The 21,496-nt window shown below is 52.0% G+C and overlaps 1 protein-coding gene across 5 annotated transcripts in view; it reads right to left on the reverse strand.

The window, feature by feature from the left end:
* Nucleotides 1-21,496, reverse strand: part of TPM4 (tropomyosin 4) — a 35,725-nt gene that overhangs the window by 9,545 nt on the left and 4,684 nt on the right. For 2 of the 5 annotated variants that reach the window (XM_023229673.2, XM_023229675.2), the window contains exons 1-7: nucleotides 16,767-17,157; nucleotides 11,103-11,236; nucleotides 6,603-6,720; nucleotides 5,056-5,126; nucleotides 4,030-4,105; nucleotides 217-279; nucleotides 62-131 (exon numbers count right to left, since the gene is read on the reverse strand). In XM_023229673.2, the coding sequence (XP_023085441.1) occupies nucleotides 62-131; nucleotides 217-279; nucleotides 4,030-4,105; nucleotides 5,056-5,126; nucleotides 6,603-6,720; nucleotides 11,103-11,236; nucleotides 16,767-16,898 (664 nt within the window). In that variant the 5' untranslated portion in view covers nucleotides 16,899-17,157. Of the gene's footprint in view, nucleotides 1-61; nucleotides 132-216; nucleotides 280-4,029; nucleotides 4,106-5,055; nucleotides 5,127-6,602; nucleotides 6,721-11,102; nucleotides 11,237-12,077; nucleotides 12,216-12,921; nucleotides 13,496-16,766; nucleotides 17,158-17,291; nucleotides 17,418-21,496 lie in introns of those variants that run through there. The other 3 variants (XM_026456918.1, XM_031934752.1, XM_023229674.3) reach the window with 3 other exon arrangements.

Here is a 21,496-nt window from a genome sequence, read left to right on the forward strand (position 1 = left end):
TGTGGATGTGTCCCAGAGTGGGAGGCAGGGCAGGACAAACATTTAGATGGTAACCTCATACCTTCCAGGTCATCAATTGTCTTTTCCAGTTTTGCAACCGTTCTCTCTGCAAATTCAGCACGGGTCTCAGCCTAGGTAAGAAGAAAGGAGTTACTGTCATGGCTTCATGACCAGCCCCAGGAGAAACCAGAGTTCGCTGGGTGCAACCACACTCACCTCTTTCAGTTTGTCAGACAGAAGTTTAATTTCTTCTTCATATTTGTCCTCCTTTTCAGAATACTGTGGGAAAAACCAAAACACCGCCTTAAGAAAAGGAGGGCCCAGCCGGGCACGGTGGCTTATGCCTGGATTCCCAGCACTTTGGGAGCCTAAGGCTGGTGGATCATAAGGTCAGGAGTTCAAGACCAGCCTGGCCAACATGGCGAAACCCTGTCTTTACTAAAAGTACAAATATTAGCTGGGTGTGGTGGAGGATGCCTGTAATCCCAGCTACTCGGGAGGCTAAGGCATGAGAATTGCTTAAACCCAGGGGGTGGAGGCTGTAGTGAGCCCATATGGTGCCACTGCACTCCAGCCTGGACGACAGAGCGAGACTCCATCTCAAAAAGAAAAAAAAAAAAGAGGTAGGCAGAGTAGAGGCAGGCACCTTTCCCCAGCAGAAGTATGTATGAAATGCGGAGAATGTGGGGGAGAGTTCTCTAGGATGGCATTGATCAGAAGGCCTGAACTGATAACTTGAGATAAAAAGTATGGCGAAGAAAGGGAGATAACTGGAAATCTGTGTTACTCAAAGCCCCCTCTGTATTTCTAACCCCGTTCTCCACCGCCTTCCCTAGGGTGACAGGCACTCTCTGATCATAATCTGTGGACTCCTGAGTCCCAGTCCCTGTCCATGAATGTGCCCCTTAGCACGGAATGTTCCCCTCCCCATGACGACCTATCAGAAATTATACTTTTCTTTTTTTCAGACAGTCTTGCTCTGTCACTCAGGCTGGAGTGCAGTGGTACGATCTCGGCTCACTGTGACTTGCAACTTCCACCTCCTGGGCTGAAGCAATTCCCCTGACTCAGCCTCCCAAGTAGCTGGGCCTACAGGCACCCACCACCATTCCCAGTTAATTTTTGTTATTTTTAGTAGAGACAGGGTTTCGCCATGACGGCCAGCCAGGCTGGTCTCAAACTCCCGACCTCAGGTGATCGGCCTGCCTTGGCCTCCGAATAACTAACATTATTAGCTGCTTACCATGGTCCAGACATAGTCAATGGCATCACAGCCTGGTATTTGTAATCCCATTTTATAGGGGAGAAAAGGGTCGCAGAAAGGTGAAGTTATTATTTTGCCTAGGCTATTGGCTATTAAGTGATCAAATCATGACTGAAGCCTGACTCTGGAGTGCAGTGCGGCAATCTTGCCTCACTGCAACCTCTTTCCTCCAGGCTCAAGTGATCCTCTCACCTCAGCCTTCCGAGTAGCTGGGATCACAGGCATGCGCCACTATGCCCAGCTAATTTTTGTATTTTTAGTAGAGACGGGGTCTTGCCATGTTGCCCAGGCTGGTCTCGAACTTCTGAGCTCAAGCAATCCTCCCGCCTCGGCTTCCTAAAGTGCTGGGATTACAGGCATGAGCCACCGTGCTAGACCTATAGCTGTTTTAAATGCTGCCTCCTTGGTGACACCGTTCACAATCTACCAAGATCCCTCTATTGTATTCCCAAAGCACTGTGTGACTTTGCCAATCCCTTCCACTAGACTAAACTGTGAGCTCTTCAAGAGCAGATGCCAGGCCGGGCACAGTGGCTCACGCCTGTAATCCCAGCACTTTGGGAGGCCAAGGTGGGTGGATCACTTGAGGTCAGGACTTTGAGACCAGCCTGGCCAACATGGCGAGACCCCATCTCTACTAAAAATACAAAAATTAGTCGGGCATGGTGGTATGCGCCTGTATTCCCAGTTACTCAGGAGGTGGAGGTGGAGCTGGAGGTTGCAGTGGGCCAAGATCGTGCCTCTGTACTCCAGGCTGGGTGACACAGCAAGGCTCCGTGTCAAAAAGAGAGAGAGAAAAAAAAAAAAAAAAGCAGATGCCATGTTAGTGGTGTCACGTCTATCCCCCTAGCCCAGGGCAGTGTTTGGCACACACACACCAACTGCATTCATTCCTTATACATCCCAGTATCAGATATATGCCAGGGCTGGCATATATGGGAGACAGAGGCAGGTGGATCATTTGAGGCCAGGAGTTTGAGATCAGCCTGGGCAACATGGTAAAACACTGTCTCTACTAAAAAAAAAAAAAAATTACACACACACATACACTACAGATATATGCCAGACACAATGCTAGTACTAGGGACACAACTCTGAAGAAGACAACAAGGTTCCTGTCCTTACAAATTATAATCTAGCAAGGAAGGCATGCAATTAATGGAGTAATTATAGTAAATGTAAGAAATCATAATGCCAGGAAAAGTATAGATAGGGCTACACAGCAGAGAAATACCTAACTTAGATGAGAAATCAGAGAAGGCCTCTCAGAAGTGATGTTTAAGCAGAAGCACAAAGGATGAATAGGAGGCCAGGCTCGGCGGCCCACGCCGGTAATCCCAGCGCTTTGGGAGGCCGAGGTGGGAGGATCACTTGAGGCCAGGAGTTCAAGACCAGCCTGGCCAATATATGATGAAACCTCGTCTCTACCACAAAATTAGAAAAATTAGCCAGGCACGGTGGCTCACACCTGTAATCCCAGCACTTTGGGAGGCTGAGGTGGGAGGATCACTTGAAGTCAGGAGTTTAAGATCAGCCTGGGCAACATAGACTGCACTCTACAAAAGAAAAAAAAATACAGTATTGGAGTAGTGGCACATGCCTGCAAGTCCTAGCTACTCAGAAAGCTGAGGTGATAGGATTATTTAAGCCCAGGAGTTTAAGGCCTGCAGTGAGCTATGATCACGCCACTACACTCCAACCTGGGCAACAGAGCAAGATCTCATCTTTAGGCCGGGTGCAATGGGTCATGCCTGTAATCCCAGCACTTTGGAAGGCCGAGGCAGGCAGATCACTTGAGATCAGGAGTTCGAGACCAGCCTGGCCAACATGGTGAAATCTTGTGTCTACCAAAAACTATAAAAATTAGCTGGGCGTGGTGATCCACGCCTGTAATCCCAGCTACTCGGGAGGCTGAGGTAGGAGAATTGCTTGAACTCAGGGGTCAAAGGCTGCAGTGAGCCGAGATCATGCCACTTCACTCCAGCCTGGGTGACAAGAATGAGAGCCTGTCTCAAAAAAAAAAAAAAAAAAAAAAGGCTGAATAGGGGTTTATCAAGCGAAAGGAAAGCCACACCCAGCTGAGTGAATAGCAGGTGGTGGCTGTGGTGGGAGGATGGCTTGAGCCCAGGAGTTCAAGGCTGCAATGAACTACCATCGTGCCACTGAATTCCAGCCTGGGCAACAGAGCGAGACTCTGTCTCAAAAAAGAAAAGAAGCGGGGGAGTGGAGGTGATGGGAGAACAAAGAATGCCTGTGAAACTGCAAAAGCAGGAGCAAGAATGAGGAAGAGAAGAGGCTGGGGAATTCAGTGGGGTTCGGCCATGGAAGTATGTCCTTTGTTCCCGATGTAGCTGCCACGTAGCGACTGCTTTGGGTGCTGTTTCAACCTAAAAAGCCCAATTCCACCTCTGATCATTGCTATACCTTTGAGATGGTATTTCTGGAGGAACCAGGGGAATCAGGTGAGAGGGAGACTCTGTATTTATACGACTATGCTCAGATCTCGCTAAGAGGAGCCTCATGTTCTATCTCTATCCTCCTGAGATGGAGATCAAAGATGGTGCTCAGACCCCATGGAAGGGGACCAAGAATGTGCAGGAGAAATCCAGCTCTTTCTGTAGGGGAAAATCCCTGGCTGCCAGGCACCTATGCTATTGTTAAAGAAAAGTCAGATTCCCAATACCCTGATAGGCTCCTGTATCCCTCGGGGGAAAGAAAAGAACAAAGTCAAGCAAGCCACCCTCCAGCTCAAGCCAACCACCAACCTTTTCTGACGCAGCCTCCAGAGATTTCAGGTTGTTAGTAACATTCTTGAGTTCTTCTTCCAGGTCACCACATTTTCTGCACAGACAAAGGATTTTTATGTCTTATCTTCCCTTACAGCCGGCAATATAGCAATCGCCCCTACAATAAATTTTCAAAAGGAGAAACCTACACAGCCCTGGGGCAGGCCCCAGAAGGAATGTGGGGGGAAAATGTTAATGGATTTTTCTGTAGTACCATACTATGGGCTTATCAAAGCCTTATCATACCAGGCAGAGGCGAGGCGCGCCCGAGGAGTATTTGGAGGGCTTGGAAAGCACTTCTGGTCTTCTGCCAAGGGTGAGGCTACAAGGACTTGTGAAATCTATGATTGATGAGGCCGACTCCGGAAGGTGTAAGAATGGGACCGAGGGCAGGAGGCAGGCAGACAGCAATGAGAGTTTGCATGGGACACTCCGGGAAGGAAGCCCGGAGTGGATTTGTGAAACCAGATCTCTCTCAGCATTCCAGGATGCTCTGTGGGGCTGAATTCCTTACCCGGGGCCAAGAGGACAGGCGTTTTGTTTTTCAGTGCTTATGAGATTCTGGTTAAGCTTCTCACCTTCCCCCCAGGAATGTGTCACAGCCAAACACTGACAGTAGGAGCAAAGCATTTACATACTGACGGGGGAGTTTGGGGGGAAGCCTGCCTTCTGGAGCAGGTCAGTGTTCTGTTAAGACGGCACAGCCCCCTGATATATCCTCTCTGGGACTTCTGGGCTTCCCTGCTGCCTCCTGTCTCACTCCTATTTCCTCATATCTTTGCAGAAAGAGTCAACACGTGGGCAGCGCTTCCCATGGCAGTAAGAACAAGTCACCACCTCTCTTTGTCATGGAAACCAAGAGAAAGAAAGGATGAGCCATGAGCCCCTGACACCCATCCACTTCAGCAGAGGCCCCGGTCAGAGCCAATTCCTAACACAGCCAGCTCCCTCCCACTCCTTCCCAGGAACTGAGCCAGCCTCGCTCAGTCCTGTTCTGCCACTCACAGTTCAGACACCTCCGCACGCTCCTCTGCCCTCTCCAGCTCACCCTCCAGGATGACCAGCTTACGAGCTACCTGCAGAGACAGAAAGGCCCAGCTGAGCCCGATCCCCACCAGCTGTGTCTTCTCCCACCCACTGCAGATAGTCCCCAGTGATGCCCCACCCAGACCCCCAGACCAGCTGCAACATGGGTTTTTCTGGTGTTTCTTTTTTTTTTTTTGGGACAGTCTCCCTCTGCTGCCCAGGCTGGAGTGCAGTGGCACAATCTCGACTCACTGCAACCTCACCTCCTGGGTTCCAGCGATTCTCCTGCCTCAGCCTTCCAAGTAGCTGGGACTACAGGCACGTGCCACCATGCCCAGCTAATTTTTGTATTTTCAGTAGAGACGGGGTTTTACCATATTGGCCAGGTTGGTCTTGAATTCCTGACCTCGTGATCCACCTGCCTCAGCCTCCCAGAGTGCTGGGATTACAGGCATGAGCCACCACCCCCCGCCTCTTTCTTATTTTTTTGAGACAGAGTCTTGCTGTATCACCCAGGCTGAAATACAGTGGAGCAATCTTGACTCACAGCAACCTCCGCCTCCTGGGTTCAAGTGATTCTCCTGTCTCAGTCTCCCAAATAGCTGGGCTTACAGGCGTGCACCACACCCCTGGCTAATTTTTGTATTTTTTGTAGAGACGGGATTTCACCATGTCGGCCAGACTGGTCATGAACTCCTGACCTCAGGTGATCTGCCTGCCTCGACCTCCCAAATTGCTGGGATTACCGGCATGAGCTACATGCCCAGCTCTTTTTTATGTTTTTGACACAGGATCATGCTCTGTCTCCAAGGCTGGAGAGCAGTGGCATGGTCGGAGCTCACTGCAGCCTTGATTTCCCAGGCTCAAGCGATCCTCCTGCCTCAGCCTCCCAAGTAGCGGGGACCACAGGTGCATGCCACCACGCCCAGCTAATTATTATTATTATCATTTTTTAGAAATGGGGTCTCGCTATGTTGCCCAGGCTGGTCTCAAACTCCTGGCCTCAGGTGATGCTCCCGCCTGGGTCGAAGTGCTGGGGTTACAGGTACGAGCCACCACGCCTGGCCTTTTGCTGGCGCTTCAACTGAAAGAGCTATCCTGGGGCCTGGAGGGAATCCTGTTTCTCTTCCTCAGGCCTGAGGAGTGAGGCAGACAAGAGGCGGGAAGGAAAAGCCGAGCCATCGAGGGAGGCAAAGGAGGGCCTGAGCTTGCATGGTCTGAAACTCCACGGCTTGGGACCACAATCCTCCATTTTTGCCCAACTGTGCCAAAACTCCCAGCTAACGATACAAGTGAGCTGATCATTCGGTTTTCCCATTACATGAGACAAGCGTCCGCCGGACTTTCTGGCATCGTGGGAGATAGCTTCCTAGCCAAGTGGCTGTCTCTGGACAAACATATGTTCACGCAGGAGGACAGCTGACCTAACCAAGAACTTCCTTTCGTTGGCCCCGGCGTCCTCCCTATCTCAGCAGATGCATTTCCTCCCACTTCCTGCTGCTGCGCCATCTGTCAGCCTCACTCACCTCCTCGTATTTGCGGTCAGCCTCTTCCGCAATGTGCTTGGCCTCTTTGAGCTGCATCTCCTGAATTTCCATCTTCTCCTCATCCTTCATGGCCCGGTTTTCTATCACCTTCATTCCTCTGCAAGGAGCAATCTCATCAGGACTGCCGTTCACTCACACCCCTCCACCCTCGTCTTATCTATCTTTTTTTTTTTTTTTTGAGACAGAGTCTCGTTCTGTTGTCCAGGTTGGAGTGCAGTGGCACGATCTCAGCTCACTGCAACCTCCGACTCCTGGGTTCAAGCGATTCTCCTGCCTCAGCCTCCTGAGTAGCTGGAATTACAGGTACCCATCACCACGTCTGGCTAATTTTTGTATTTTTAGTAGAGACGGAGTTTCACCATGTTGGTCAGGCTGGTCTCAAACTCCTGACCTCAAATGACCCGCCCACCTCGGCCTCCCAAAGTGCCAGGATTACAGGAGTGAGCCACCGTGCCCCGCCTATCTTTTTTAAAAATTTTTTTGCAGAGATGGGGGTCTCACTATGTTGTCCAGGCTGGTTGCAAACGCCTGGGCTCAAGTGATCCTACTGCCTGCCTTGGCCTTCCAAAGCATTGGGATTACAGGCGTGAGACACCACCGTGGTGCCATCTCTCATCTAATTGAGTCTCTAAATCTACTAAGCACTGTAACATAGTGTGAAGATGAAAACTCTGTGCACACATTTCCTTCATCTTGTTTTTTTTTTTTTTGTGAGATGAAGTCTCGCTCTGTCACCCAGGCTGGAGTGCAGTAGTGTGATCTCAGCTCACTGCAGCCTCCATCTCCCAGGTTCAAGCGATTCTCCTGTCTCAGCCTCCAGAGTAGCTGGGACTACAGGCATGCATCACCATGCCCGACTAACTTATATTTTTAGTAGAGGGGGTGGTTTCACCATGTTGGCCAGGCTGGTCTCGAACTCCTGACCTCAAGTGATCTGCCCGCCTTGGCCTCCCAGAATGCTGGGATTACAGGTGTGAGCCACCGCGCACAGCCTCCCTTCATCTTTACTGACTAGCAGGCACTTTTCTAAGTGCCTTTACTTTCACAACTGCCCTATGGAGCAGGTGCATTATCCACATTTTACAAATGAAACAACCGAGGAGTAAAGAGAGGTTAAGTACCTTAAGGTTACAGAGCTGGTAAGTGTTAGAAGCTGGGGTGTAGCCCTTGGCAGTCTGACTCCAGAGTCAGTGCCCCCTTTCTTTTTCTTTTGACTGATGGCATCTCACTCTGTTGCCCAGGCTGGAGTGCAGTGGTGCCCTGAGAACTCACAGCAGCCTTGTCCTCCCAGGCTCAAGCGATCCTGTTGCCTCAGCCTCCTGAGTAGCTGGGACGATAGGTGTGCACCATCGCACTCGGTTAAACTAAAAATAATTTTTTTTGTGGAGGTGGGGGTTTTGCTATGTTGCTGAGGTAGGAGGATCACTTGAGCCTAGGAGTTCAAGGTTCCGGTGAGTTGTGATTGCACCACTGCACTCCAGCCTGGGTGACAGAGCAAGATGCCGTGTATTTTATTTTATTTTTCTTTGAGACAGGTTCTTACTCTGTTGCCCAGGCTGGAGTGTAGTGGTGTAGTCATAGCTCATTGCAGCCTTGACTTCCTGGGATCAGGTGATTCTCTCACCTCAGCCCCTTGAGTGGCTGGGACTACCAGCATGCACTACCATGCCTGGCTAACTTTTAATATTTTTTTGTAGAGATGGGGTCTCACTATGTTGTCCAGGCTGGTCTCAAACTCCCGGGCTCAAGCGAGCCACCCGCCTCCCAAAGTGATGGGATTACAGGCGTGAGCCACCGCACCCTGCCAAGACCTTGTGTATTTAAAAAAAGAAAAGAAAAGAAGAGGCCAGCCTGGGGTAACGTGTCATTGCTATGTATCATTCCTACTCAGCACAGAGACCATATGCTTCTTGCTGTCCAATAAATATGTCCATATGGGGTATCACCCATTCTCAGCTAAGTCTCAAAACACCCTCCCCGATCTGTACGAGGTCTCACCCTCAGCATGTGAGCAAGCTTGCTGGGATATTTATTGTTCCCAAACCCCTTGTAACACCCAAGAGATCAAAGTGACTTGCCCAAGAATCCATAGAAAGTGCCAGTGGAAGAAGCTGACTCTAGATCCCCCAGCTTCAAGTATAGAATTCTTTCTACTGAGACACAGCAGTCTCTAACAGGGGTGTCACCAAAAGCCTCTGGGGACATGGTACAAACAATAGACTGGCCTTTGCAGCCTCTCTTGGTTTGCCAATATGGGAGCCTTCAACGTCAGCATCCAGCCAGGCTGGTCTGACTGTGAACAGCAGCTAACTCAGGCCACAGGCACAGCCAGGAGCCCTTGTGACTGGATCCTTCCTCTGTCCTGTGGCTGCCCGAGCTGCCCCTCTCTCCCTCAATTCAGTGGCTGAAGCGGAGTCTGCAGTGGCGTCTGTTCCCTCTGCCCTGGCTGTTCCGCTACTTGGGAAGAAATTTCCAGCTTGGGCAACATGCGATCTCCAAGATTCCCTAGCTGGTTTCTAATCTCTGGTTAGTGGTCACAACAGCAGAATCAGAAATGCATCTTAAATTAGCCAGGCGTGATGGCATGTGCCTGTAGTCCCAGCTTTACTCTGGAGCACTGGAGGCTGTGGCAGGAGGATCACTTGAGCCCAGGACATTGAGGCTGCAGTGAGCTGTGATCGCACCACTGCATTCTAGCCTGGGTGACAGAGTGAGACCCTGTGTCAAAAAAAAGAAAAAAAAAAAAAAAAAAGAAATGAATCTTTGGGAGGCGTTTATACTGCAAAAGCATGGTGGCTGGCTCAAGTGAGAACTCCGGTGTAAGTGAGGGGCAGACGCGATGGTCACTGGTTGGGCCCACACCATCGCCACACAAGGAACTCCTTTTCCATCACACAGAGGCTGCTGCTTCTGTGAATTACACAATCTACCCTCAGTCTTCCAGAGAGCCTGTGCTAAGGCGTGCCAGAGAATGATCCGGCTCCCGAGGAGAAGGCACCCTACTGGTGGCTGGGATGCAGCACAGATGCCATGGAGGGGCGAGGAACAGTTTCTTTCTTTCTTTTTTTTTTTTTTGAGATGGAGTCTCACTCTGTCACCCAGGCTGGAGTGCAGTGGTGCGATCTCGGCTCACTGCAACCTCTGCCTCCTGGGTTCAAGCTGGGGGATCTTGCCTTAGCCTCCCGAGTAGTTGGGATTACAGGTGCCTGCCACCACGCCCCGCTAATTTGTGTATTTTTAGTAGAGATGGGTTTCACCACGTTGGCCAGGCTGGTCTCGAACTCCTGACCTCAGGTGATCCACCCACCTCGGCCTCGCAAAGTGCTGGGATTACAGGCGTGAACCACCGCACCCGGCCCATGGTCAGTTTCAAGTACATTAACCATGCTGGTTTGCAACTATCCCTGAAATAGCTGTCATCGTCCAAAAGTCTGAAGCCTACCTGACAACTCTGCTACCAATCACCTATGCAGATCACCTATGCATTCCAAGTTTCCTTTCTTCCTTTCCACGGTACTCTGAATTTTTTTTTTGAGATAGAATCTCACTGTGTCACTGAGGCTGGAGTGCAGTGGCACGATCTTGCCTCATTGCAGCTTCAAACTCTTGGGCTTAAGTGATCCTCCCACCTCAGCCTCTTGAGTAGCCGGGAGTACAGGCATGCACCACCACACCTGGCTAATTTTTGTATTTTTTGTAGAGACAGGGTCTCACCAGGTTGCCCCAGTTGGTCTCGAACTCCTTAGCTCAGGCGGTTTGCCCGCCTCCGCTTCCCAAAGTGCTGGGTGCACAGGCAGGAATCACTGCATCTGGCCTACCCTGAAATTTGGTATCTAGAGAACACTGAGAAGAGGCACCGTGGCTTTCAGAGAAAATACAAGAAGCAGCACTTTGCAAACCGACCACCCTGGACTGTCATACTTGCCGTCTCACATCTGCCCATTCTGTTTGCCTTTCTGTCTGTGGGAAGTTTCTTTTCATGGTTACCATAACAACAAACACCGCCCACTTTATTTTGAGATGGAGTTTCGTTCTTGTTGCCCAGGCTGGAGTGCAATGGCACGATCTTGGCTCACTGCAGCATCTGCCTCCTGGGTTCAAGTGATTCTCTTGCCTCAGCCTCCTGAGTAGCTGGGATTATAGGTGCCACCACGCCTGGCTAATTTTTTTGTACTTTTAGGAAAGACGGGGTTTCACCATGATGGCCAGGCTGGTCTCGAACTCCCAACCTCAGGTGATCCGCCCGCCTCGGCCTCCCAAAGTGGTGGGATTACAGGCGTGAACCACCGCGCCTGGCCAAGGATAAACATCTCTACCCCTCAGAGTGACGGTTTACAAAGTGCTGTCATGCCTCTCTTTGTGAACACATGCATGTCCCCGTGACCTTGTTTACTATCACACCAGCTCTGCGAGGTCAGCAGCACGATCCCCATTTTCCAAAAGCAAACATGGATGCCACCGGATTCAAAGTGTCCTTACCTCTCGCTCTCATCTGCAGCCTTTTCCGCCTCCTCCAGCTTCTGCAGGGCCGTGGCCAGTCGTTCCTGAGCCCTGTCCAACTCCTCCTCAACGAGCTGGATGCGTCGGTTGAGGGCGGCCACATCACCTTCAGCCTGGGGAGGTCAGGTGCAGCCATGTTAAGAAGTATCAGGCCAGCCACCAGTGGGAGCCTCTCCCATGTCCTGCCCTCTGTTAACCCGATTTTCCCCATCAAAGCCCACCCAGGAGACCAGGCCATAGGGAATTTACACTCATACCAAAATTTCAGTATGATCTTCCCGGAAAATGTCCGGGAAAAACATCCACCACTCAATAGCAAAAGGTGAGCATCGCCAGGCGCGGTGGCTCACGCCTGTAATCCCAGCACTTTGGGAGGCCGAGGCGGGTGTATCACGAGGTCAAGAGATCGAGACCATTCTGGCCAACAGTGGTGAAATCCTGTCTCTACTTAAAACAGAAAAATTAGCTGAGCGTGGTGGCATGTGCCTGTAGTCCCAGATGCTCGAGAGGCTGAGGCAGGAGAATCGCTTGCATCCGGGTGGTGGAGGTTGCCAGGAACCGAGATCGCGCCACTGTACTCCAGCCTGGTGACAGAGCAAGACTCCATCTCCAGAAAAAAAAAAAAGGGCAAGTGTCCCAGTACAAGATGATGGGTAGTTGAGTCAACACAAGAGGCAAACATAGCACATGTGCTTTGAGATGAATGTCAGTGCTGGCCTCTCCAGCAACACAATAGACCCAACGTTAGGCTAAGATCTAAGATAGGCTCTTCTCTGAAAGAGGCACACAGTGTTACCACATAGAGAGTTCCACGGCTCACTGTGAGATTCCTAGAAAGCAAGGCCATCAGTGACCTGGCTCACTGTGTCCCGTGAGTTCCGCTCCCATTCAACTGAACGGCAAGATAAATGCAAGACTATGGAGCCCTCAGTTAAATGCTGGCCATGCAATTACCAAGGTAGGACGAGATCGGGCAGCCTTGTTGGAATTCCATCCTTCAATCAGCCTGGCTGAGAGATGGCAGGACAAAAAGATACCAAAAGGGAAAGAAAACTTGGTTGCAGGCAAGGAAGACATACCCCAATAGTGTTATTGGCTTTTCAAGGGGTTTTTACCTACAAGGAAGGAAGTACAATGGGAAGCATTAAAGCAGGAACTCCAGGGCCAGAAAGTGCTGGGTTGGAATCCCTGCTTTGTCATTTTCTTTTTAATTTTTTTTTTTTTTTAACTGAGACAGTGTCGCTCTGTCACCTAGGCTGGAGTGCAGTGGTGCAATCTCGGCTCACTGCAACCTCCTCCCCTCCAGGTTTAAGCAATTCTCTGCCTCAGCCTCCGGAGTAGCTGGGATTACAGGCACCTGCCACCACGCCTGGCTAATTTTTTTGTATATTTAGTAGAGACGGGGTTTCACCATCTTAGCCAGGCTCATCTTGAACTCCTGACCTCGTGATCCAACTGCCTCAGCAGTTCTGGGATTACAGGCGAGAGCCACCATGCCCAGCCTTCTTTTCAATTTTTTTTCGAGATGGAGTCTCGCATTGTCACCCAGGCTGGAGTGCAATGGCATGATCTCGGCTCACTGCAACCTCCGCCTCCCTGGTTCAAGCAATCCTCCTGCCTCAGCCTCCTGAGTAGCTGGGATTACAGGCATCCACCACCACGTCTGGCTGATTTTTGTATTTTTAGTAGAGACAGGATTTCGTCTTGTTGGCCAGGCTGGTCTCAAACTCCTGGCCTCATGTGATCCACCCTCCTTGGTCTCCCAAAGTGCTGGGATTACAGGTATGAGCCACTGCACCTGGACACGTTTTGTCATTTTCATAGCCACGTGGTGTTGGGAAGGTTGCTTCATCATCCTGGCGGTCTCCATCCCAAAGCCTGATTAGTTACAGGACTGCCTTGAGGCTGTAACTCCAGGACGTGGCACTGCTTAGCCTCAGCAGGTGGGATGTGCCAGAGAAAGGCATCTCTTATTGCCAAGGTTTTCATCCTCACACATTGCACCCATTTTACAGGTGAGGAAACCAAGGGGCCCCACTGGGGGAAGTGGTTTTGTTCAGTGACTCAGAATTGGTAAGAAATGAACGGCCTCTTAAGACCCACCCAGGGCTCTTCCTTGTCAGAACCTGTCCCCTAGGTCCTGCCAGGGCTTCAGGGCCTGGCGAGTTTTCCAGCAATGCCCGCTCTTTGGAAGGAATATTGAGAACGGGTCAAATGGGCCTCCACCGAGAGGAAAAGGGAAGCCACACTAGCTTTTTCCTATCAGGACACATGAAGAATCCCTGAACTGGGGAAGGCTATCACAATTATTAGGAAGGCCGGGCGTGGTGGCTCACATCCGTAGTTCTAGCACTTTGGGAGGCCAAGGCGGGTGGATCACATGAGGTCAGGAGTTGGAGACCAGCCTGGCCAACATGGTGAAACCACGTCTCTACTAAAACTACAAAAAAAAAAAAAATTATTCGGTGTGGTAGCGGGAGCCTGTAATCCCAGCTACTTGGGAGGCTGAGGCAGGAGAACCGCTTGAACCCAGGAGATGGAGGCTGCAGTGAGCCGAGATCGTGCCACTGCACTCCAGCCTGGGCAACAGAGCAAGACTCTGTCTCAAAAAAACAAAAATTACTAGGAAAGCCACTCCCTCTCCTGCCCTGAGTTCATTCGGGTGGCAGGGGTGGGGGAGTGGCGGGGGGAGGGCACGAATAGAATGAGGCTAACGTGGCTGAAAAACACAAGTAGAGTCAGGAAGGTCTCTTAGCCTCAGATTCCTAGAGGCAGACGGGGGTGTTTCATATTGCAGCGTCCTCTGAAACACCAAAGGCAGGGAATTGTGAAAACCACCGATGAAACTGTCTTAAGAAACGTCACTCAGGCCTTCCCATGAATGGGTGCCTTTCATTCTTTTTAATTGCATAGATCTTAACTCCTCCTACCACCTTCAGTCACTGAGCCAGGAACTGATGTTGCAAAAAAGCTCTGCAACCAACACCATTATTGAATTCCAGGACATTTTCATCACCCACCAAAAACAAACAAACAAACAAACAAACAAACAAACAAACAACTGCGTAGCTATTAGTAGTCGAGGAATTGATTTTAAAGATCAAACAGAGGTGCTTGATTCATGAGTTGTCTTTTAAGAAGTGAGTAACCCTTACGTGGGAAATTCTGAATCCTGGCAAACAATGCTTTTGGCAGATTTTCAACTGTCTGGAGTTGGGAGATACACGCGTATCTGTACATGCATACATATATATTTTTGAAAAACTGCTAGTCACTGCCGAGTCATTTTGGGTTCCACCCCTTCCTGCAATCAAAGCCTTCCACACGCTACAAAGGATTTCCCTTATAAGGTAAAAGAGGCTTGCTAGATACATGTGGCAAAGGAACAGGAAGATGTCAGTTAATCACACAAAAATCTAAACGAAACCAGCTGTCGGGAAACAGGCCCAGAAGTCTACCACACGCCGGCTCCTGGCTTATCCTACAAGAGTGAAAGGGTTTTTTTTTTTTTTTTTTAACCCACCCCTGGTCTTAGTTCCTTTTGCCCTGGGAGAGGTTTTTCCTCTCCCAGACCGAGAGAAGTATCCTTTGCTTTTTCAAGAACTTTTTGAACTTTTTCAATAAGTCTTCAACTCTCCAAAAACAGCTTCCCTCCCAACTAGACGGTCCTGCTCCTAAGTCTTGGCTCGAGGCTGAGGGCCATTTTGAAGCCGAGTTAATTGTCCTCCAGCGAGATGACTTGGGATGAGATCAGAGCGAGAGCTGTGTCGGTTAAGTGTGAGAAAGAGGCCAGACCGGCTACCGATTGAGGATTACACCGGGTTTGGGTTTCTAAGGCCTCTTTGGGCCAAAGCAGCCCTTACAGGAATAGAGGCTTCAACCAGGACCATGCTGCAGCCCCTATCTGGGCTCTTTCCAGAGCTGGCAATTCACACCACCAATTCCATCTGGCCGGGCGTCTTTTGCCCCTCTAGGGTCCCCACCCTAAGCCTCAACACTTAGCTTTCAGGGCTCTTGGGCTTCAACCTCTACCCGCATCTCCATCCCCCACCATACAACTTTCTTGCTTCTGAGTCTGTGCACACCCGTCTCTGGTCCCAGCAAACTTATTCTATAAGACCCTGCTCAACCTCCATTTTGGAGCCTTCCATCATGCTCCCATAACTGCACAGAAAACCCATGGAATGCAAACCTCGCTTGACCAGTGAGTCAGCTCCCCTGCCTCCGTTTGTCTATGAACTCTTCCCAGGGCAGAGAAAACACAATTGAGGCCGGGCGCGGTGGCTCACACTCTTAATCCCAGCACTTTGGGAGGCCAAGGTGGGCAGATCACGAGGTCAGGAGTTCGAGACCAGCCTGGCCAGCATGGTGAAACATCGCCTCTACTAAAAATACAAAAAAGTAGCTGGGTGTGGTGGCAGGCGCCTGTAATCCTAGCTACTCGGGAGGTTGAGGCAGGAGAATCGCTTTAACTCGGGAGGAAGAGGTTGCAGTGAGCCGAGATCGCGGCACTGCACTCCAGCCTGGGCGACAGAGTGAGACTGTCTCAGAAACAAAACAAAAAAACAAAAAACAAAACACAGTTGAGCATTTACAAAGCGCCAGGTTCCACGCCTGAGATTTCACTCCTGGGACCCTCCCTGCTACTCTGGGGGTCGGGATTCTTATCAGTCCTACTCACAGATGGGGAAACAGCTCCTAGAGAGTAAATACCAAGTCATGCAGCTGGTGGGTGGCAAGAGATGGGACCAGAATCCAAATCTGTCCCCAGCCCCTGGCGGTGCCACCATTGTCCCAAGGGGCAGCCAGGGGGATGATGCAGAGGGGATGGTGAAAATCCCTCCTTCATCAGACCCATTGTCTATCTCGGGCGCAGCCCGAGACTCGCGGCGGAGGCGCGAGTCTCAAACGACCCTGGGTCCAGGGCCCCGCGCTTGCGTTCCCGGAGCCTTCTGGAGGAAGGCAGGGTCCCGCCGCCCCGGTTCCCGCAGGAACCAGCTGGAGAGAGAAAGGCGGGCGGCTCGGGGCTGAACTTCCGCCACCCCCCATCCCACCCCCTCGCCGCCTGGAGAAGACACGTCGCCGCCGCGCCCCTGGGAACGGTCAGGGAAGTCCAAGGAGGAGCCACAAAGCCGCGAAAGAGGCGAGAAAGTGCGATCCCCTCCCCATATCCCCGGACCCCCGTCGAAATCCCTGTCGGCCGGTCAAATCCCAGACAATGGAAGCTCCACGTTTCCATCCTCACTTCCCGCCCACAAGCCCGGTAGCGGGTTCCCCTCGGCCTGGGACCCCGGAGCCAGCCCCGAGTCGGAGCCTGCACGAAGCGCCCCCTCCCGCCGCTCCACTTCTCCACTCGGAGATCGCGCACTCCCTCCACCCCATCCCCCCATTTCCCGCTCAGCCGGCTCCGCCCGACCCGGAGGCGGCGCCCCCTCCCCTGTCCCAGGCCCAGGAAGGAGGACGGCGGAGGAAGAAGGGGGTTCTGGTTGCGAGCGCAGGGATGTGGGTCTGCGATCGGCGTCCGAGGGCGTAAAAAGGAGGCCCGAGGACTGCGCGCGGGCGGGCAGCGCGGGAAGCCGGGAAGAAAAGAGGGCGCGCGGGGGAGGAGGCTGCGGGCGCGGGGCCCGGGGCCGGGGCGCTCACTTTCTCGCGCCGCTCGCGCTCGCCGTCCAGCTCCCGCTGCAGGCCCTGCGCGCGGTCTTCCGCCTCGTCCGCCTGCTGCTGCAGGGCCTGGATCTTGCGTTTCACCGCCTCCAGGGAGTTGAGGCCGGCCATGGCGCGGAGGCGCAGAGGCGCACGGGCAGCGGCGGGCGCTCGGCTGGACTCCGCTCCGGCGAGAGCTGCACGGCCGCGCCCCGGCCCCCCAAGCCTTTGCCTGCGCGGGGGCCGCCCCCGACTCTCCCCGCCCCCCGGGCCGGCTGCCGTCGGGGCGATGAGGTCACCTGGCCGGGCTGCCGACGTCAGCACCGCTGGGGGAGGGCCTGACGTCGGCACCGCTGGCCACAGCTGCTGGAAAGTGCCCCTTTTCGGGACTTATTTGGAGAAAGCGCTGGGAGGCGCCGCCTTCTCCTCCTCCTCTTCCTCCTCCCCCTGCGGCTCTCCCCGCCCGCCCGTCCCCAAGGCTCCGGCCCGGCCCCGCCGCAGGCTCCCGCATCGCTGCACACGTACGTCGGAGGCTTTCTTCTCCGTGAGCTCCAACTTCTCCTGCGCGTCCTTCAAGTCCTCGGAATATTTATCCAGCTCGTCCTCTGTCCCTTTTAGTTTCTTCTGGAGGTGCGTCAGCTCATCCTCCACCTGGGGACGACAGAGCGGGGAACGGGTCAGCCTGGGGGCGGGCACGTCCCCGAGGTGCAGGGGTGGTCCCGCCCCCAATATTCACAAGAGTCCTTCGTCTCTCTCTCTGGGCCTCAGTTTCCTCATCTGTAAAACAGGGGTTACAATAGCAGGCACCAGGCCATTCAAGCTACTTGATAGTAGGATTTTCACATTCGTCCTGAGGACCAGCTGTTTTAGCCTTATTGGGACCCCCAGTACTCTAGGGAGATCGATAGCAGTTTTTGGGAAACTGAAGACCCCTAATGTTTTCCAGAAATACACATTCCAGTTTCAGGGGTGTAGCCTCACCGTAATCTGGAGTGAAGCAGAGTCTCATTCTCCGTGCCTGGATTCCCCCTCCCATCCCTGTCCCCAGCCTTTCTCCCTCTGGTTCTGACCCCAACACGGGGTCAGAGAAACTTTCTAACAAATACGCCTGCCCTCTTTCTGCCTAGAACCTGCTATGGCTCCCTATGGCCCAAGGCAGTGGTTCTTAGACTGTCTTACCAAAATACTCTGCAGGGCTGAAGGGCTCAGACCTAGTGCCTCTTTTCTGGGCTTTGGAGGCTTGGCTAGAAGAGACTCGCCCCTACAGGATCACTTTCTTTGAAGACTCGGGTTAAATCTTTAAAATTTTTGCATATAGGCCATGTTCATTTTAATAAAAATGTCCCCTACTTTCCCTAAATTTTCAGTCCTCTGTTTATCCCAAGAGTCTGCCCCCATTCTCCCACCAGTCCTAGTCTGAGAAGCTCAGGTCTATGGGATACAAACCACAGACCCCATCACCTATCTATCTTTGTCACCCCCTGCCACACCGGTCTAGAGTTGGCTCAAGAAGTCTTTCCTGTCACCTCCAGGCTGCAGCTCCTTCCCTGGGCCCCCAACTCTCTGGATTAGAGTGATTATATCCAGCTCATGCCTGGATTTGACTTTCTTTGCTATTTTTTTTTTGGAGAGTCTTGCTCTGTTGCCCAGGCTGGAGTGCAGTGGCACGATCTCAGCTCACTGCAACCTCCGCCTCCTGGGTTCAAGTGATTCTCCTGCCTCAGCCTCCCTGGTAGCTGGTATTACAGGTACATACCAGCACGCCTGGCTGGTTTTTGTATTTTCAGTAGAGATGGGGTTTCACAATATTGGCCAGGCTGGTCTCAAACTCCTGACCTCAAGTGATCTGCCCGCCTTGGCCTCCCAAATTGCTGGGATTGCAGGTGTGAGTCACCACACCTGGCTTGGATCTGACTTTTGCTTCAGATGGTTTGACACTGATCTTGTTCCTGCTCCCAGGGTGGGCAGGCAGCCCCCACTGAGCCCAGCTTCGTTCTCCTGCTTCCTCCCCACAGCAGGAGGCTCAGAGAGGTGGAATGACTTTCCCTAGGTCACACAGCACAGGGTTTGAGCCCAGGTCTTCTGAATATAAGCCTGTTACGAACTGAATGTTTGCTTCTGCCCCCTCTCCAATTCGTATGTTGAAGCCCTCATCTCCATGTGATGGCAATTGGTGATGGGGCCTTTGGAAGATGATGAGGTTTGGGTGAGGTCATGAGGGTTGACCTGCCACGATGGGATTAGGGCCCTTATGAGAAAAGACCAGAACCTAGTTATCCTCTTCCAATGTGGGGACACAGCAAGAAGGCGGCTGTCTATAAGCTAGCTAGAGAGCCCTCACCAGACATTTAATCTGCCAGCATCTTGATCTTGGACATCTAGCCTCCAGACTGTAAACAACAAATGTCTATTATTGAAGCCACCCAGTCTGTGGTGTTTTGTTGTAACTGCCTGAGCTGACAAAGACAAAGCCCTTGGCCCTGTTCCTCACACCAGGCCAGCTTCCATTCCTCCCTCTCTGACTTGCTTCTCTTCTCTTTTTTCCTGAAGAGGGTATGTTAAAAAAAGCTGCTGTGCCCGTGGCTTCTAGACCGAGCTCTGAATCCTATCTGGGTTACATGCTCACTCCTGAGTGGATGTGCACAATGTACCAGGTGCTCCGTATGTGTGTGTGTGCGTGCTTTTTTTCCTTTTTTTTTTTTTTTAACAAGGTCTTGCTGTGTCTCCCAGGTTGGAGTGCAGTAGCGTGATCTTAGCTTACTACAGCCTTGACCTCCTGGGCTCAAGTGATCCTCCCGCCTCAGCCTCCTGAGCAGCTGGGAAGTGTGAACTCCAGGCTTCCCATCTTGCAGCCTGCTGGGTGTCAGCTGGAGGATGGGGTGGAGGCTGGCAGCTGGGGGTTCAGCTGAAGTCACTGAGGTGACCTGCAAGGGTCTTTAACTGAGATGCCACAGAGAGCAAGTAGGGCTATCCTGTCTGAAGTCCTCAGGAGCATCCCAAGCTATGGGGAGGTGACAGGGCCCAACCCAGGGCGGCCAGCTGATCAGGGCAAGGTCAGAGTCTATAGGGTGTGACCTTGACCTCCAGGTGGGGAGCCTGGAAGCCTGACTCCAAATTCAAGCTCTGCCACCCCCGTCCCCTTTTCTGGCCTTGGTTTCTCCATCTGCAGAACAGAAACCTTGACATGCTGGTCTCTGAGCATTCCGGCAGCTGCTTTTGAACTTCTGCCTTGACTGAGAAAATGAGCCAGTTTCCTTAAAGACGTTTCATAGGTCAACCTTGATCTATACTGTCCACCTGACTTCCTTCCAGATCTGTGGATCACAGCCTTTATTAGGCGCCAACTGTGTGCCCAGCACAGGACGCTCCTAACATGTAGGAAGAGTGAGAGCAAATCTGACAGCATTGAGCTCATCAGGGTATGAAGGTGGTTTGGGTGTTTCGTTTTGTTTTTGTTTTTTTGAGATAGGATCTCACCATGTTGTCTAGGCTGGTCTCGAACTACTGGACTCAAGGGATCCTCCCATTTCAGCCTCCTGAGTAGCTGAGACAACAGGCATGAGCCACCCCACCTGGCTGGTTTGGGGTTTTTTATTTGTTTGGTTTGGGGTTTTGACTACTTTTTTGGGGGCAATGTTTGGGCACGAACAGGTGAGGACGGAGATAAGGCCGGCAGGGGGCTATCTGGCATTTAGAATGTATTGGGCATGTTACAATTTTTTTTTGATATATTTTTTGAGACGGAGTCTTGCTCTGTTGCCCAGGCTGGAGTGTAGTGGCGTGATCTCGGCTCACTGCAACTTCCACCTCCCAGACTCAAGTGAGTCTCCTGCCTCAACCTCCCTAGTAGCTGGGATTACAGGCTTATGCCACCAAGCCCAGCTAATTTTTGTATTTTTTGTAGAGACAGGGTTTTGCCAGGCTGGTCTCAAACTCCTGACCTCAGGTGATCCGCCCACCTCAGCCTCTCAAAGTGCTGGGATTACAGGTGTGAGCCACTGTGCCTGGCCAGGGCGTGTTACAAATATTGTCCCAGGGAAGCCCCATACTACAGAAGGGCAAACTGAGTCTCTGAAAGGGGAAGGGACTTGCCTGATGCCACAGAGATGGGGGATTTGAATCTTTGTTAGTCTGATTCCAAAGCTGGTTTGCTCGACTTCTAGACCATGCTGGACCCACTGTTAAGAATGACTTTCTGCTTTTCACTGGCAGGGCTTCTATTGTCCCTCCGTGCTCAGTCCCAAGGCTCCCCAACCCTGGTGGCCTCCTCTGCTGCCCTGAGCAGAGCTTTCATCACCCTTACGGCCCTCCCAGCCTCTGTCCCTCCCTCTGGTCCGGCCCCGACCTCTGAGTTGGAGGTATTCACGGTCTGTCTCCCTCAGCTTGGAGTTCCTTGGGGGTCAGGTCTGGGGCCACGATGGGCCCCAGCATCAGAACACTGTAGGAAGTGTTTGGGATGAATCGATGACACAGCCCCAAACCCTTCAGTGGCAGGCAGTGAGTATAAAAAATAAATGAGAGCTGGGCGCGGTGGCTCATGCCTGTAATCCCAGCACTTTGGGAAGTCAAGGTGGGTGGATCACAAGGTCAGGAGTTCGAGACCAGCCTGAGCAACATGGTGAAATCCCGTCTTTACTAAAAATACAAAAATTAACCGGGCTTGGTGACGTGTGCCCGTCATTGTCCCTCTGTGAGCCTCAGTTTCCCAGCCTGCTATAGGATTACCTTAG

The sequence above is a fragment of the Piliocolobus tephrosceles genome, chromosome 21, assembly GCF_002776525.5.
Source record: "Piliocolobus tephrosceles isolate RC106 chromosome 21, ASM277652v3, whole genome shotgun sequence".
Lineage (NCBI taxonomy): Eukaryota > Metazoa > Chordata > Mammalia > Primates > Cercopithecidae > Piliocolobus > Piliocolobus tephrosceles.